At 41.2% G+C, this 12,949-nt stretch overlaps 1 protein-coding gene across 11 annotated transcripts in view; it reads left to right on the forward strand.

Moving 5' to 3' along the window:
- EYA4 (EYA transcriptional coactivator and phosphatase 4) overlaps positions 1-12,949 on the forward strand; it is a 401,807-nt gene that overhangs the window by 319,984 nt on the left and 68,874 nt on the right. For all 11 annotated transcript variants that reach the window (XR_008891352.1, XM_056566571.1, XM_056566572.1 and 8 more), the window contains one exon: positions 7,423-7,559. Coding sequence is in view for 10 of the 11 variants with exons in the window: in XM_056566571.1 (XP_056422546.1) it covers positions 7,423-7,559 (137 nt within the window). In the remaining variant the exon portion in view is untranslated. The remainder of the gene's footprint in view (positions 1-7,422; positions 7,560-12,949) is intronic.

The following is a 12,949-nucleotide window of genomic DNA, read 5'->3' on the forward strand; positions in this document are numbered from 1 at the left end:
ATGCATTTCTTCTGGATCTTACTACTGATCAGTAGGGTCTAATGCATTCCCTTCCAGCAACAAGCCACGTGGTTGAGGCAGTCTCATAATGGGATCAACCCATTTCCATAGACACAGAGCGGGAAGAGAAAAATGTGGCTTCATGCCTCTTTTTATGCTTGTTCTACTAATCTGCTGGGGTCTGAACACTCAGACCTTGACAGATTAAAACTTTTGACATGTTCTTAGGACATATCAAAAGTTTTTAATGTTTTGTTTCTAATGATGGTACACTTTAAATTGAATTCAGCATGATAGCACTAACAGGAGAATACAGCACTACACAGCATTATATTCAGTGAGTCACAGGAGACATCTTCTCTGATTCTGGACACTTCTTTTTTCTTTCCACCAGAAGTTGCATCCTCTGCCCAACAAGTCTGCTATACTGGCCGCTCCTAGCACTGCTGTGTCCGGAAAAAACACTTGCTAACAGTAGTAGTAGTCTTCTGCAAGTGCACTCTTTCCCAGTGCTAAGACAGGCATGGCAGACTTTGGTGCTGGGAAGAAGATATGACTGCTGGAGTTTGGGGAAAAAAACAAACCACCCTTTTGCTCAACAGGGAACACTGTATTGTATGCAGCTTATCAATTATAGTCATGCAGTTACCAAATAATGCTGCAATAAACACATCATGGCTAAATTTTACCACCACGTAGTGTCTAAATAACATGACTAAATTATGCCTCCACACTAAGACCACATATTACCATGGCATAGCGAGTGAATGATAGTACCATACTGTTACTTTGTAAAAACCACTAGGATAGGTTCCACTCAAAATAGGTCTTGCCATGGTCAATTAAAGAAATAAGTGCATGTACTAAGTGTAATATCCAGAGGATGTCTCTGGTCTGATGAAACCAACATTGAGGTTTTTGCTTGATGTGAGAGCCTGACAGTGACGGAGCTCTACACTCCACCAATCTGGGCTTTATGGCAGAGTGGCAAGAAATAAGCCTTTCCATAGTAAAAGACACATGAAAGCCTGCCTGGTGTTTGAGAAAAAAAAGGACCCTTATCAATACTGTAAGAAACCAGATTATCTGGTCTGATGAAGCCAACATTGATGTTTTTGTCCTAAATTTAAGAGTCTGGAGGAAACAAGGCACTGCTCATCACCTGGTGGTGGTCAGGGTTGAGGGAAAGCTGTATGATGCAAAGTACAGATATATTATATACCTAATGAAAACCAGAACTTAAGTACTTTTAACTTCAATAAAGGTAGCGGGGAGTCGGCACTCGTATCTGTGGTGTGGTGCTCACGGACTGGTAATCATCAGCAATAGGTAAAAGAATTCCGGCACTCATGATAGATGCTAAATCACCTCAAGTGTTTATTCACACATAGCAAAATAGCGACACGCAGGATGCGTTTTGGCCAACAGGTGGCCCTTCTCAACTGATCGGTTGATGAAGGCCACCTGTTGGCCGAAACGCGTCATGCATGTCGCTATTTTGCTACATCTATGCTCTATGTGTGAATAAACACTTGAGGTGATTTAGCATCTATCGTGAGTGCCGGTATTGTTTTACCTATTACTTTGGACTTCAGGCTGGGCTGAAAAATTTAACTTCCAGCAAGACAATGACCCTAAGTATGCAGCCAAATAAACACAGGAATGGCTTAGGGACGACTCTGTGAATTTCCTTGAGCAGCCCAGCCAGAGCCGGGACTTGAACATAATCAAACATCTCATGAGAGAACTTAAAATGGCCAACTGTCTTTATCCAGTCTGACAGCGCCTGAGAGGACCTGCAGAGAAGAATGGTAGAGAATCCCCAAATCTAGATGTGCAAATTGTGGCATCATACCCAAGAAGAATGAAGGCTGCAGTTACGTCCAAAGTTCCTCCAAAGCATAGGGGATAAGATGTCTGATCGCTGGGGTCTAAGAAAGGAGAGAAACACAAAGCGCTCCTTTGTGCAGGTCCAGCTATACGACAAAGGCAGATAAGCTACTCTGTATGCTCACCTTGTGTGGTTGTGCAAAATAAGGCACAATACTCATGAACGCAGAGCAACGTGGCTGGATAGGGCTGCAGTGGACATTCCCATGCTGGCTTGGCGTGTAGATCATGGAGGAACTTGGCATCCGCACTGCCAGAGAAAATGGTTCCGAAAGGAGGATACAATGGATGCAAGGTAAGAAGATCAACTATTTTATTACACACAATGCGTTTCTGGACCGGGTTGGCCCTTTCATCAGGCGCAGAGGTCTAGTGACTGGGACCCCCCATGATCTCCGTGCAGCACTCTTGCAACACCCGACATTCTAAACAGTTTAAACAACGGTTTAATCATGCCACCGCCCCCCCCCCCCTCCATTAATGTCTATGGTAGGGGGCTCTCCTCAAAAGTTACTGAAGATTGCCATGTCAGGTAATGTTTCACCTTTAGATTTTGAAAGTGTTTGTAGACAATAAAAACATATGTATAGGTGGAAACCTAGGAACTTGATTATGTATTATAGTTGGTTGTTTTAATTTTGTAATCTTTAACTCCAAAATTACATTCTTCAAGGTTACTATGAGAAACACAGTTGATTTTGAACTTTTTTTTTATACAAAACCCACATTACACACATCTTATATAAAAATTGGTATCTAATCAAAATCATTTAATTAACCTTTTGCTTGAGTGTCATATGACATTTCCAAATGTCTTTAAATTATATTTGCTATAAATGGAATAAATGACCGTAAACACAAATAGAGTTTAAGTAAATATGTCTTTTAACACACTCTTGCATACAAAAGGTTAATGCAAATCAGCATTAGGAGAACCAGACAGTTAAAAGTCCAGTTGTTCAAAAACCATGCAGTGCTGACTTATGCAATTCTAAAATAGATGCATACCTTGCGTTCAACAGGACAGCTGCTCATTCTGAATTAGAGATTAGCTTAATGAAATAAAGTTGGTTCTGAAGGAAGAAATAGTGAAGTGAAGGGCACAACAGTTGAGGTTCACTGACAAAGTGGTTGGGCAAAACCCCAAGAACATTAGTGGTAGTAAGACTGGACATATCTACACAGTACAACCCCTGGCAAAAATGATCAACCACATTGAGGATGATCATCCAGCTTTTTAACTTTGTAGCTAAAGCAAAAATCACAGATATGATAAAAAACAATGTTTAATAGATGAACAATCTGGCTTCATCAAACAGACATCAAACAAATGCTTTCTTTTTGTATTAGATTAATAGAAGATTAATGAAGGAAAAAATCATGGCTTTTTCTTTTACGGGGTATTAGGATGACCTGACGTATTTGATACACAGACTTCACTATGCTTAACATTAGGCTTTATCTAACATTTTTAAAGAGCAGTTGACAGATCAGATTTGCAGGATGGATTCATTATTTACATTTTCAACAAAATTTACAATTTGATATCTGGGCTGTTTTCCAGCCTTTTCAATGACTGGACTTCCCAAAAATTAAAGCTTTAACTAAAAGCTTTGAGTGTAGAAGATACAATTTTATTCTACAAAAAAAAAAAAAAAAAAAGAAAAGAAGAAGAAGATTGATAGGTAGAAGATGACATGATATCAATCCAGTGGTGACGAAGGTGTCTGAAATCAAATTTTTTAAGTGTCTCCATATGAATAACTACTTTTAACCAGTCTGTAAGTGATGGCATGGAGGCATCCATCATCTTAACACAGTCTATGCAAATTGGGAAACTCTTCACTGGTACACAATACAGCAAACTACTTCCCAGCAGTGCTCAGCTGAAAGAATTCAACAATTTGTATATGGGCAATTGGAATGGGCGACACTCACCAATCTTCTGTAAAATCTTTTTCCTTTATGACAAAAAATATTAACATATACATGCTTGGAGCAGGGAGTGGAATGCGTCTGCATCACACGGGGCAGGAGTGTTCTGAGGCCATGGCTGTTTCGCACAATGCCTTGACTGGATTGCACAAAATGTGAAAGTGGGAGAAACTCACAGAATGTCAGCTATCACTTCAGTACTCCATAGATCTGGGCTTTATGGCAGAGTAGCAAAAATAAGCCACTCTGTAGTAAAAGACACATGAAAGCCCATTTGGCGTAAGCAAAAAGCATCTCAAGGATTCTCAGACTATTCGAAACAAGATTCTCTTGTCTGATGAAACCAAAATTTAACTTTTTGGCATCAATTCTAAGCATCATGTCTGGAGAAAAGAAAAAACTGCTTATCACCTGACAATATGTCTAGGTGCTACAGAACCAATGCACAACTGCTAAAATGGTGTTAGCATTCTAAGTAGGCATAATGATTGTTTCTAAACATTGTAATATTTTTACATATGAAGATTATGGAAAAGAGATCAGGGAGATATTAAGAGCTCCCCCTCCTCTCAGCTCTGACTGAAAGCTTTAGCTTTAGTGACCTAAAGTCATCAGAGTGAGAAGAAGAAGAAACAAAGATTACTGGGTAGTTAACATTAAAAACCTGCCTTCTGAGATCTTGCCATAGTGGTGGTCAGGATATCGAAAAACTGTTTTCTTGATCATGTAGGTCACATGGCCAGAAAAAAAGATCCCTATATAGTACTTTCTGCAGTTCTAAAGCCTCTTAAATGTTGGTACCACTGGTTTATAATTTATATTTGACATTAAATGGAAAGGATTTAATGTAATGAAAATGAATTATAATACAAAAATGTATTAAATAAAAATTATAAAAATTATAGTTGTGTATTCCTTCATTTTCCAGTTTATTTTTTTCCTCTTAAGAAAATAATTTACCCTTATTTGTCTGGGAAGGCTCTGCTAGAAGTATTGGTCTGCATTGTTGTGTTTAGCAGTATCACAACAGAAATGGTACAGAACAGCTGCCTCTTCTATAGTGCCCTTTTGGCTTGTAACGATTTGACTTTTTTCCAACAGCCCAAGAAGCAGATGTGGTAAAGTGTGATCAGTATATGTTTGAAAACTATAAAAAAATGATGCCAGAAGTGGTCAAAGGGATTGTAAAAATCTTGGAGTCTTGATTATAGGAGAGGAAATGGATTTATGGACAGCTGGGGAATGCAAAAATAAGGGATTCTGCCATTCAGAAAAACACAAAGGTTATTGTAAATTTCTCAAGTCAATTGGTATATACTCCCTAAACAAAAACCCCATTAAATATACATATGAATACACTGCTCCTGGTTCCTTTCTGTTTATATGTTTGAGAAAGGATTTTCTTATTTTTCCCACATGCCATTTAAAAAGTTAAACTGGGATTTGCATGTAACAACGTCATGTTTGTTTTTAAATAGAATGCTGTGCAGTGTTTCATACAGAGTCACTGAGGCACATTTAAAGTGCACTGCGCAATTGTAAAAACCTGTTGCACTGCAGAACAGGACAAAACTGCATTTTATTATGGGAGAAAACATGTATAAACAATGCGATCTAGTAAATTATTCCTAGCATACAGTAAAGGACATTTTGTTGGGTGTAGTGCCTGGTATATTTTGATTAGCACTTAGAAACATATTATTATGGGCTATATTCCAAGCAGCCATATGCAACTATGTCGGGCAATAACCGTGGCGAAAATGATGTAAGTACAACATGTTTTTAATACACCTACTATTGCCTACTTAACTATGGCTTTGTGCTGTGAACTTAAGAATGGTCCAATTACAATGAATTAGAAACTAGAAGAGTCATCAACATTTGTTTCAAGGATCCACAGATTTCTAGTGGGTTGCAACAGAGCATCTAGTGATGACTGGTGCCGAACTTGTATGGCAGCCTAGACTTCCTGCTTATTTATGTTTATATTTATGTTTTTCAGTAGTGATCTATATACAATGTAATTACAAGGTAGTAACATAAAATTCATTATCCAAGTTTGAAAATCTGTCAATAGAAATAAAAAAAATAATGAATAGAAAATAAAGATTCAGTCATCTCTATAGAAGGTAAAATTGAACACCAGGCTTGCAATTTACCGTATTTTTCGCCATATAAGACCCTCTGGCATATAAGCCGCAATTTTAAAGGAGGAAAATCTAGAAAAAAAGATTCTGAACCAAATACAATGTAGAGTATAGGACAGTGATCTTCAACCTGCGGACCTCCATATGTTGCAAAACTACAACTCCCAGCATGCCCGGACAGCCGTTGGCATGCCAGGAGTTGTAGTTTTGCAACATCTGGAGGTCCGCAGGTTGAAGTCCACTGGTATAGGAGGTAATACTCACGTGTCCCCGCCGCTCCGGACCTGTCACCGCTCATCACCGCTGCTCCATCGCTGTCGCCGCTTCCCCAGGGTGTCCCCGTCGCTCCGGAATGTCTCTGCTGCCGGGATCCTCGCTCTCCTTCGCCGCCATCACGTCGCTACGCATGCCGCTCCTATTGGATGATGGTACGGCGTGCGCGACGACTTGATGTTGACGAATGAGAGTGCTTGCCATGCAAGGAGCAGTCATTCACCGATCGAACACAGAGGAGGCAGGTAAGGTCCCTCCCGGTGTCCTGTAAGCTGTTCGGGATGCTGCAATTTCACTGCTGCGGTCCCGAACAGCCCGACTGAGCAGCCGGTTTAGTTTCACTTTCGCTTCAGACACGGTGGTCAGCTTTGATCGCCGCGTCTGAAGGGTTAATACAGGGCATCACCGTGATTGGTGATGTCCTGTATTAGCAGCGGGTCCCGGCCACAGGGATGGCCGCAGGGACCGCCGTGATATGACAGGGTTTTAATGCGTATTTGCCGCATAAGACGCACCAACTCCCCCCCCAGTTTTGAGGAAGAAAAAGTGCATCTTATACGGCGAAAAATATGGTACATTGTGCAATGGCAATAAAAAAAAATAAAAAAAAAGATATATATATATATATATATACATATATATATATATATATATATATATATATATATGCCTGATCATTTTCTAATGTGGAGAAGAGAAGAATTGTGCTATACATGTCATTATCACCTTACAGAGTCAGGCCTATGTACCAGTGACAAATGAATGCTTACCTACTGTATTTTTACTGTGCTGTGGGCACAACATCCAGTCACTCTTGTAAATGAAAAGATTGCAGAATGCCATCTTCACCCCTGCAGTGGAGTTGGTAATAATACCAAAAACGAATTTGTTTTATTTTACATTTAACTCTAAGGTCCCCAGAGCAAAACTAATTGGTCATTGATAAAACGTTGTTGTTCTTTATTTTAATCCACTGTCTGTGACTTTTCTGCATTCACCCCTATAGTGACTATGTTCAAGTATTTTTCCAACTGTATACAAGTTTTACTCGTATTCACAAATGTGTCTACCAGTCCATCGTTGGATGAACTCTTTAAGCATATTAGCCTATTACATTTTATTACATTTAGAAGGCTGAACTATAATACCATTTTGTCCCATGTGCTTGTTTTTTCAGGAGATTTTGATACAGTACAGAGTCCCTCAACACCTATCAAAGATCTTGATGACAGGACGTGTAGAAGTGCTGGGTCAAAGTCTCGGGGAAGAGGGAGAAAAAATAATCCATCACCTCCACCGGACAGCGATTTGGAAGTAAGTGAATGTTTCTTCAATACACTGAAATTATTATTGCTCATGAAGTTTCTGTTTGATCAAAGATGCATGAATATGACTGTCAAACAACTGTCCCTGGTCAGATCTTCAGGCATGTATTCAGGGTATTTGTTGTCTGGCTCAAAAATAATGAATGCGTTATTTTTTAGTTGCAGATATTTATTTTTATAGACTGTTGTTGCCAACATTTATAAAATTCCAAGTTTATTTTCAGCTATGAAGATTCAGAGCTGGCTTCTGGCCCAGATACTATTGAATATGGATTAACATGTGCATTTGAGTAGTTTGGTACGAGGGTTTTTAAACAGTTCCAAAAATGACATAATAACTGTCCTGTGTTTTTTTAATGAATGTAGGATTTTTTTACATTGAAATGCTAATGTATTTGAAAGTTGCTGAGGATGTCATAAACCATTCAGTTCAATAGAATGCTCTTTCTAATCTATGTAATCTAAATTGGAGCTATTGAACAATTGAAAGTACAGATAGAAGTTTGTTTTTCCTATAAGACTGGGCTCACATGTACAGTTGTACACTTTATGTTCCAGCGACACTGCCCAATCAAAATATAAGCCAAGCTACCTTCATTAAACTGCACGACCACAGCCCTTAAAAAATGTTTAGCCATGGTGCCTCCTCGAGACCAACAACACTGCCCCATTGAGTGCCAGTCACAGTGGTTATATAATAATGCCAGTGTCTGTACATACGTAAGAGGGTCATTAAACAGACTCTAGACTAGATTTATACTCCCCCCCCTTTGCTCTTGGGCTCCTCTTCAACTCCAAACACTGCAGCCCACAGGGTTCTGTTGACAGCATCAGAATTATGTGTGCATCACAGCATGCACCATCTTGGTGCTGGAAAGTTGCAGAACTAAATGTTGCTGGACCTCAGGAGAAGCCTGGGAGTAAAGAGACTCATTGGTATTCTTGTCCATTATCTGATTATGATTTATCTAATAGATAATGGCAGATTAAAAAACAGCACAGGGAGTACATCATAGACACTTTGCTAAAAATGTGGGCCCCCAGACAATTGCAAATACTCCCCATATGATAAGCCACCACTCATGTTATCCATTGTATGGGTATGGTCTAAAGAAGGTACAAAAATGTCATGATGCTTTGTTATTTTTTTTTTTTTTGAAAGTTTCTTTACAAAGAAGAATGTGGTGGAAGAGAGGAATCAAATGTATCAAACATATCTAACATTTTTCAGACACAATAGACATTTTCTAGAACAATTTAGGACCTTGTAACCACATATGGAACTGTGGTAGCCCAGTACAGGAGTTGCACCATTGTACCATTGCTGCCCTGTCAGGTGGACTCTATTTCAGTAACCCCTGGGCCCCCCTTTCCTCTCTGTTCCGTAACCAGTACTAAGTGCCTATGTTATCTAATGTAATGTGTATATATTGTTATGTGCCTTTAAATATTGTTGTCATGTATTGTAACCAAGGAAGGTACAAGTGATCATGTGACTTACAGGGTGACATATGGGACCCCTCCAGAGTCTCCCCATATAAACCCTGGGAGGAGCTAGTTCAGTCTCCTTCTCTTGTGAAGTTGCTGCTGAGGAACAGTGAGGTCAAGTCCAGAGAGAGTGTCTGGTGTCCTGAGGAGGCTTAAAGCCTACCACGCAGCCACGCTTCCACTAATCCCTTACCCCATAGGTGAAAGTCAAAACCTGGTAAGCTACATACAGGGTGAAGTCAGTCTAGTCAAGTCAGTCAAGATCAGTCTGTATCAAGTCCGCATGGGCATGCAGCAAATTATCCAAATCCACTATAAGTCCCAGAAAACCCTAGAGTTTCTGAAGTCACTGGTCACCTCCTTGGGCCTAACTGAGCTGTCAAGACTATTACACTAGTCTACCTCAGTAAAGCTGCTGTTGTTCCGTAACTTGGCGTCGGAGTCATTACTTGCCAAGTGGTGAAGAGGTTAAACCACACCCTGGCATCACAAATATATGGGGTTAATGGCATCTGCCCCTAGGGTAACAACATCTGCCCTCATCACACCCTCACCACAGAAGATTGTCTTATAATACTGGAACACAGGCACATCAGGTCAATACAGTGTGAGGTATTAATAATTCTCACATCTTACTCAAAGCCATTCCCAATGACTAGAGATGAGCGAATCTAAGGTGACGAACCCAAATGTGTTACGAATTTCATGAAATATTTGATTTGCGATGAATGTGAATATCGCCGCGATTCTATCGCTCAAATCGCTTCATTAAGCTCCATTTACTGCAGTCCAGGCTCCAGGGCATCTAAAATGGTGGATCCACATGTCAGTACATGGGGCAAGGAATGCTGGGAAGGGGGGATGACCCTGAATCACATGCAGGATGCAGCCTATCAGCAGCCAGTCACCCCTGTGATGTCACAGCCTTATATATTCCGCAGCCATTTTGCGGCTCGTCATATCATTCATTACACTGCATAGAGAGAGGACGGACATCGCTGTGTGTGTGTTGCACACAAAAGCTTGTTGTAGCAGTGTTTCGCCTCTTAGTCACCTCAGCCTTATGTGGGACACAGAGCACAGCGTATTTGCACAGAAATGTATTCTTACTGCAGCGATTAACCCACTGTGAACAGCATTGTATTACAGAGAGAGGCAGAGAGCTGTGTGTTGCCTCAGCTGCAGAAACGTTTTCACAGGAGGGAGAAATAATTTTTTAGGGCAAATCTGTGTCTTTGTTCCACAACAACTGGTTTGCTGGTTATACTAGTCTGTAGATGGTATAATCCATACCCAGCAGTCCATTCCTAATAGTATTTGAGAGTCTTTTTGCAATTTTAGGTTTAGTACACATTGTTGTGTACTGCTGGTACTGTGGGCAATTTTTCTACACTCATAAGTGCATACCACATACCTACATCTAAGTGGTGCACTATTGTATGCCTGTTAATCTATCAAGGGCCTATATACTGTGAAAGGACAGCCAAAATAATCACCAGCTGATGTTTTACTCAAATAATTTTTGAAGCGTACAGTAACACATTTTTCTGCCCTCATAAGTGCATACCACATATCTACATCTAAGTAGTGTACTATTTTGTACCTGTTAATATGTCAAGGGCCTACATACTGTGAAAGGACAGCCAAAAGTAATACCGGCAGGCGTTTTACTCCAATATGTTTATTAAGCATACTGTAGCGCATTTTTCTACCCTCCTAAGTGCATACCACATACGTACATCTAAGTAGTGTACTATTTTGTACGTGTTATTCTGTCAGGGGCCTACATACTGTGAAAGGACAGCCAAAAGTAATCACCAGCTGGTGTTTTACTCAAATATTTTTGGAGCGTACAGTAGCGCAATTTTCTGCCCTCATAAGTGCATACCACATACCTACATCTAAGTGATGTACTATTTTTTGCCTGTTAATCTGTCAAGGGCCTACATACTGTGAAAGGACAGCCAAATGTAATCACCGGCTGGTGTTTTACTCCAATAGGTTTATTAAGCGTAGTGTAGCGCATTTTTCTGCCCTCATAAGTGCATACCACATACCTACAGCTAAGTAGTATACTATTTTAAACCTGTTGATCTGTCAAGGGCCTAGATACTGTGAAAGTCCAGGCAAAAGTACTCACCGGCTGACGTTTTTACTCAGATACTTTTTTAAGTGTACTGTAGCGCATTTTTCTGCCCTCATAACTGCATATCACATACCTACAACTAAGTAGTGTACTATTTTGTACCTGTTAATCTGTCAAGGGCCTAGATACTGTGAAAGTCCAGGCTAAAGTAATCACTGGCTGATGTTTTACTAAAATAATTTTTTACGCGTACTGTACTGCACTTTTCTGCCCTCATAAGTGCATACCACATACGTACATCTAAGTAGTGTACTATTATGTACCTGTTAATCTGTCAAGGGCCTAGATAATGTGAAAGTCCACGCGAAAGTACTCACCGGCTGGTGTTGTACTCAGATACTTTTTTTTTGTGTACTGTGGTGCATTTTTATGCCCTCATAAGTGCATACCACATACCTACATCTACGTAGTGTACTATTTTGTACCTGTTAATCTGTCAAGGGCCTAGATACTGTGAAAGGACATTCAAAAGTACACACCTGCTGCTGTTCTAGACAAATACTGTTTTAAGCGTAGTGAAGCGTATTGTATTCCGCTCATATACGCACTAAGTATGTCAGGCAGAGAAGTGCCAGGATGTGCACAGAGGAGTGAAAGAGGCCAAAATTCATTAGGCAGAGGTCGCAGCAGACTAGGGGCGAGGGGCAGCAGGGCCACAGTGAGAGGCCTGAGCTCCCAGTATCAGCTAGCGGTCTTGTCTCAACCAGCAACCCATCTTCCATCATCGATTGGTTAACATGGTCATCCACTTCATCACAAGTGATATCAGTTACCCCCAGTCAACAGTCTGTGGGTTCCTCAGACACAACCCTCAGTTGGCATTGTCCGGGAGCAGTCCCTTTTTTCCCAATGCCTCTGTTCTATGCTGTTCCCTCCCCTACAGAAGTATCTTATGCTGTGGGGTCAGCTCCACTATTCACTGAGGACGATCTAATAGAGGACAGTCAGCAGCTACTGCCCAGCCAACAAGTGGAGGAGACATCTGCCGCTTCCTCCGTTAGGCGGGCAAGTAGTGATGAGGAGAGTGATGTGGGAGGCGGTGTTGCCAGGGTTCAGGTTCCTGAAGCAGACACTGTTGAGGAACCTGAGGAACACATCAGTGAAATGCAGACACTTGTTGATGATGATGAAGCTGATCGCAATTGGGAGCCGGGTGTAGAAGGGGTTCATCCTCATCAGGAGAAGAGAGTTGCAGGTTGCCCTTGAGGCAGCAGCTGAGCCAGCAAGGTGGTAGCATGGTTGGCAGTCAGCATGGTGGCAGAAGTGGAAATTCTGAAGCCAAACGTGCCCGGGGAAGACCACCTGCTTCGCGGCAGCCTACCTCCTCGGAAGGTAGTGGAACAGGGGTTCCTGGGGACGGCGGCAGTAGCAGTCAATTAGTACGTACAATTAGTGCAAAGCCATGTCCAGGAGACAACAGTATGTGCCCACTCATCCAATGGCGCAGAAGCTGAATGTGCTCCTGTCCAAGTTGCTGGTGCTGCAGTCCCTCCCTTTTCAAGTGGTGGATTTTGCACCTTTCAGGGGAACTGATGGCTTGTGCCGAGCCGAGGTGGAGAGTGCCAATCCGTCATTTCTTTGCAAAGAAGGCAGTACCAGCCCTGCACAATTTTGTGGAAGAGAAGGTGGGCCAGTCCTTGAGCCTGTCAGTGTGTTCCAAAGTGCACGGCAGCGCCGACGTCTGGAGCTGTAACTATGGTCAGGGACAATACATGTCCTTTATGGCTCACTGGGTGAATGTGGTT

The sequence above is a fragment of the Hyla sarda genome, chromosome 3 (assembly GCF_029499605.1).
Source record: "Hyla sarda isolate aHylSar1 chromosome 3, aHylSar1.hap1, whole genome shotgun sequence".
Classification (NCBI taxonomy): domain Eukaryota; kingdom Metazoa; phylum Chordata; class Amphibia; order Anura; family Hylidae; genus Hyla; species Hyla sarda.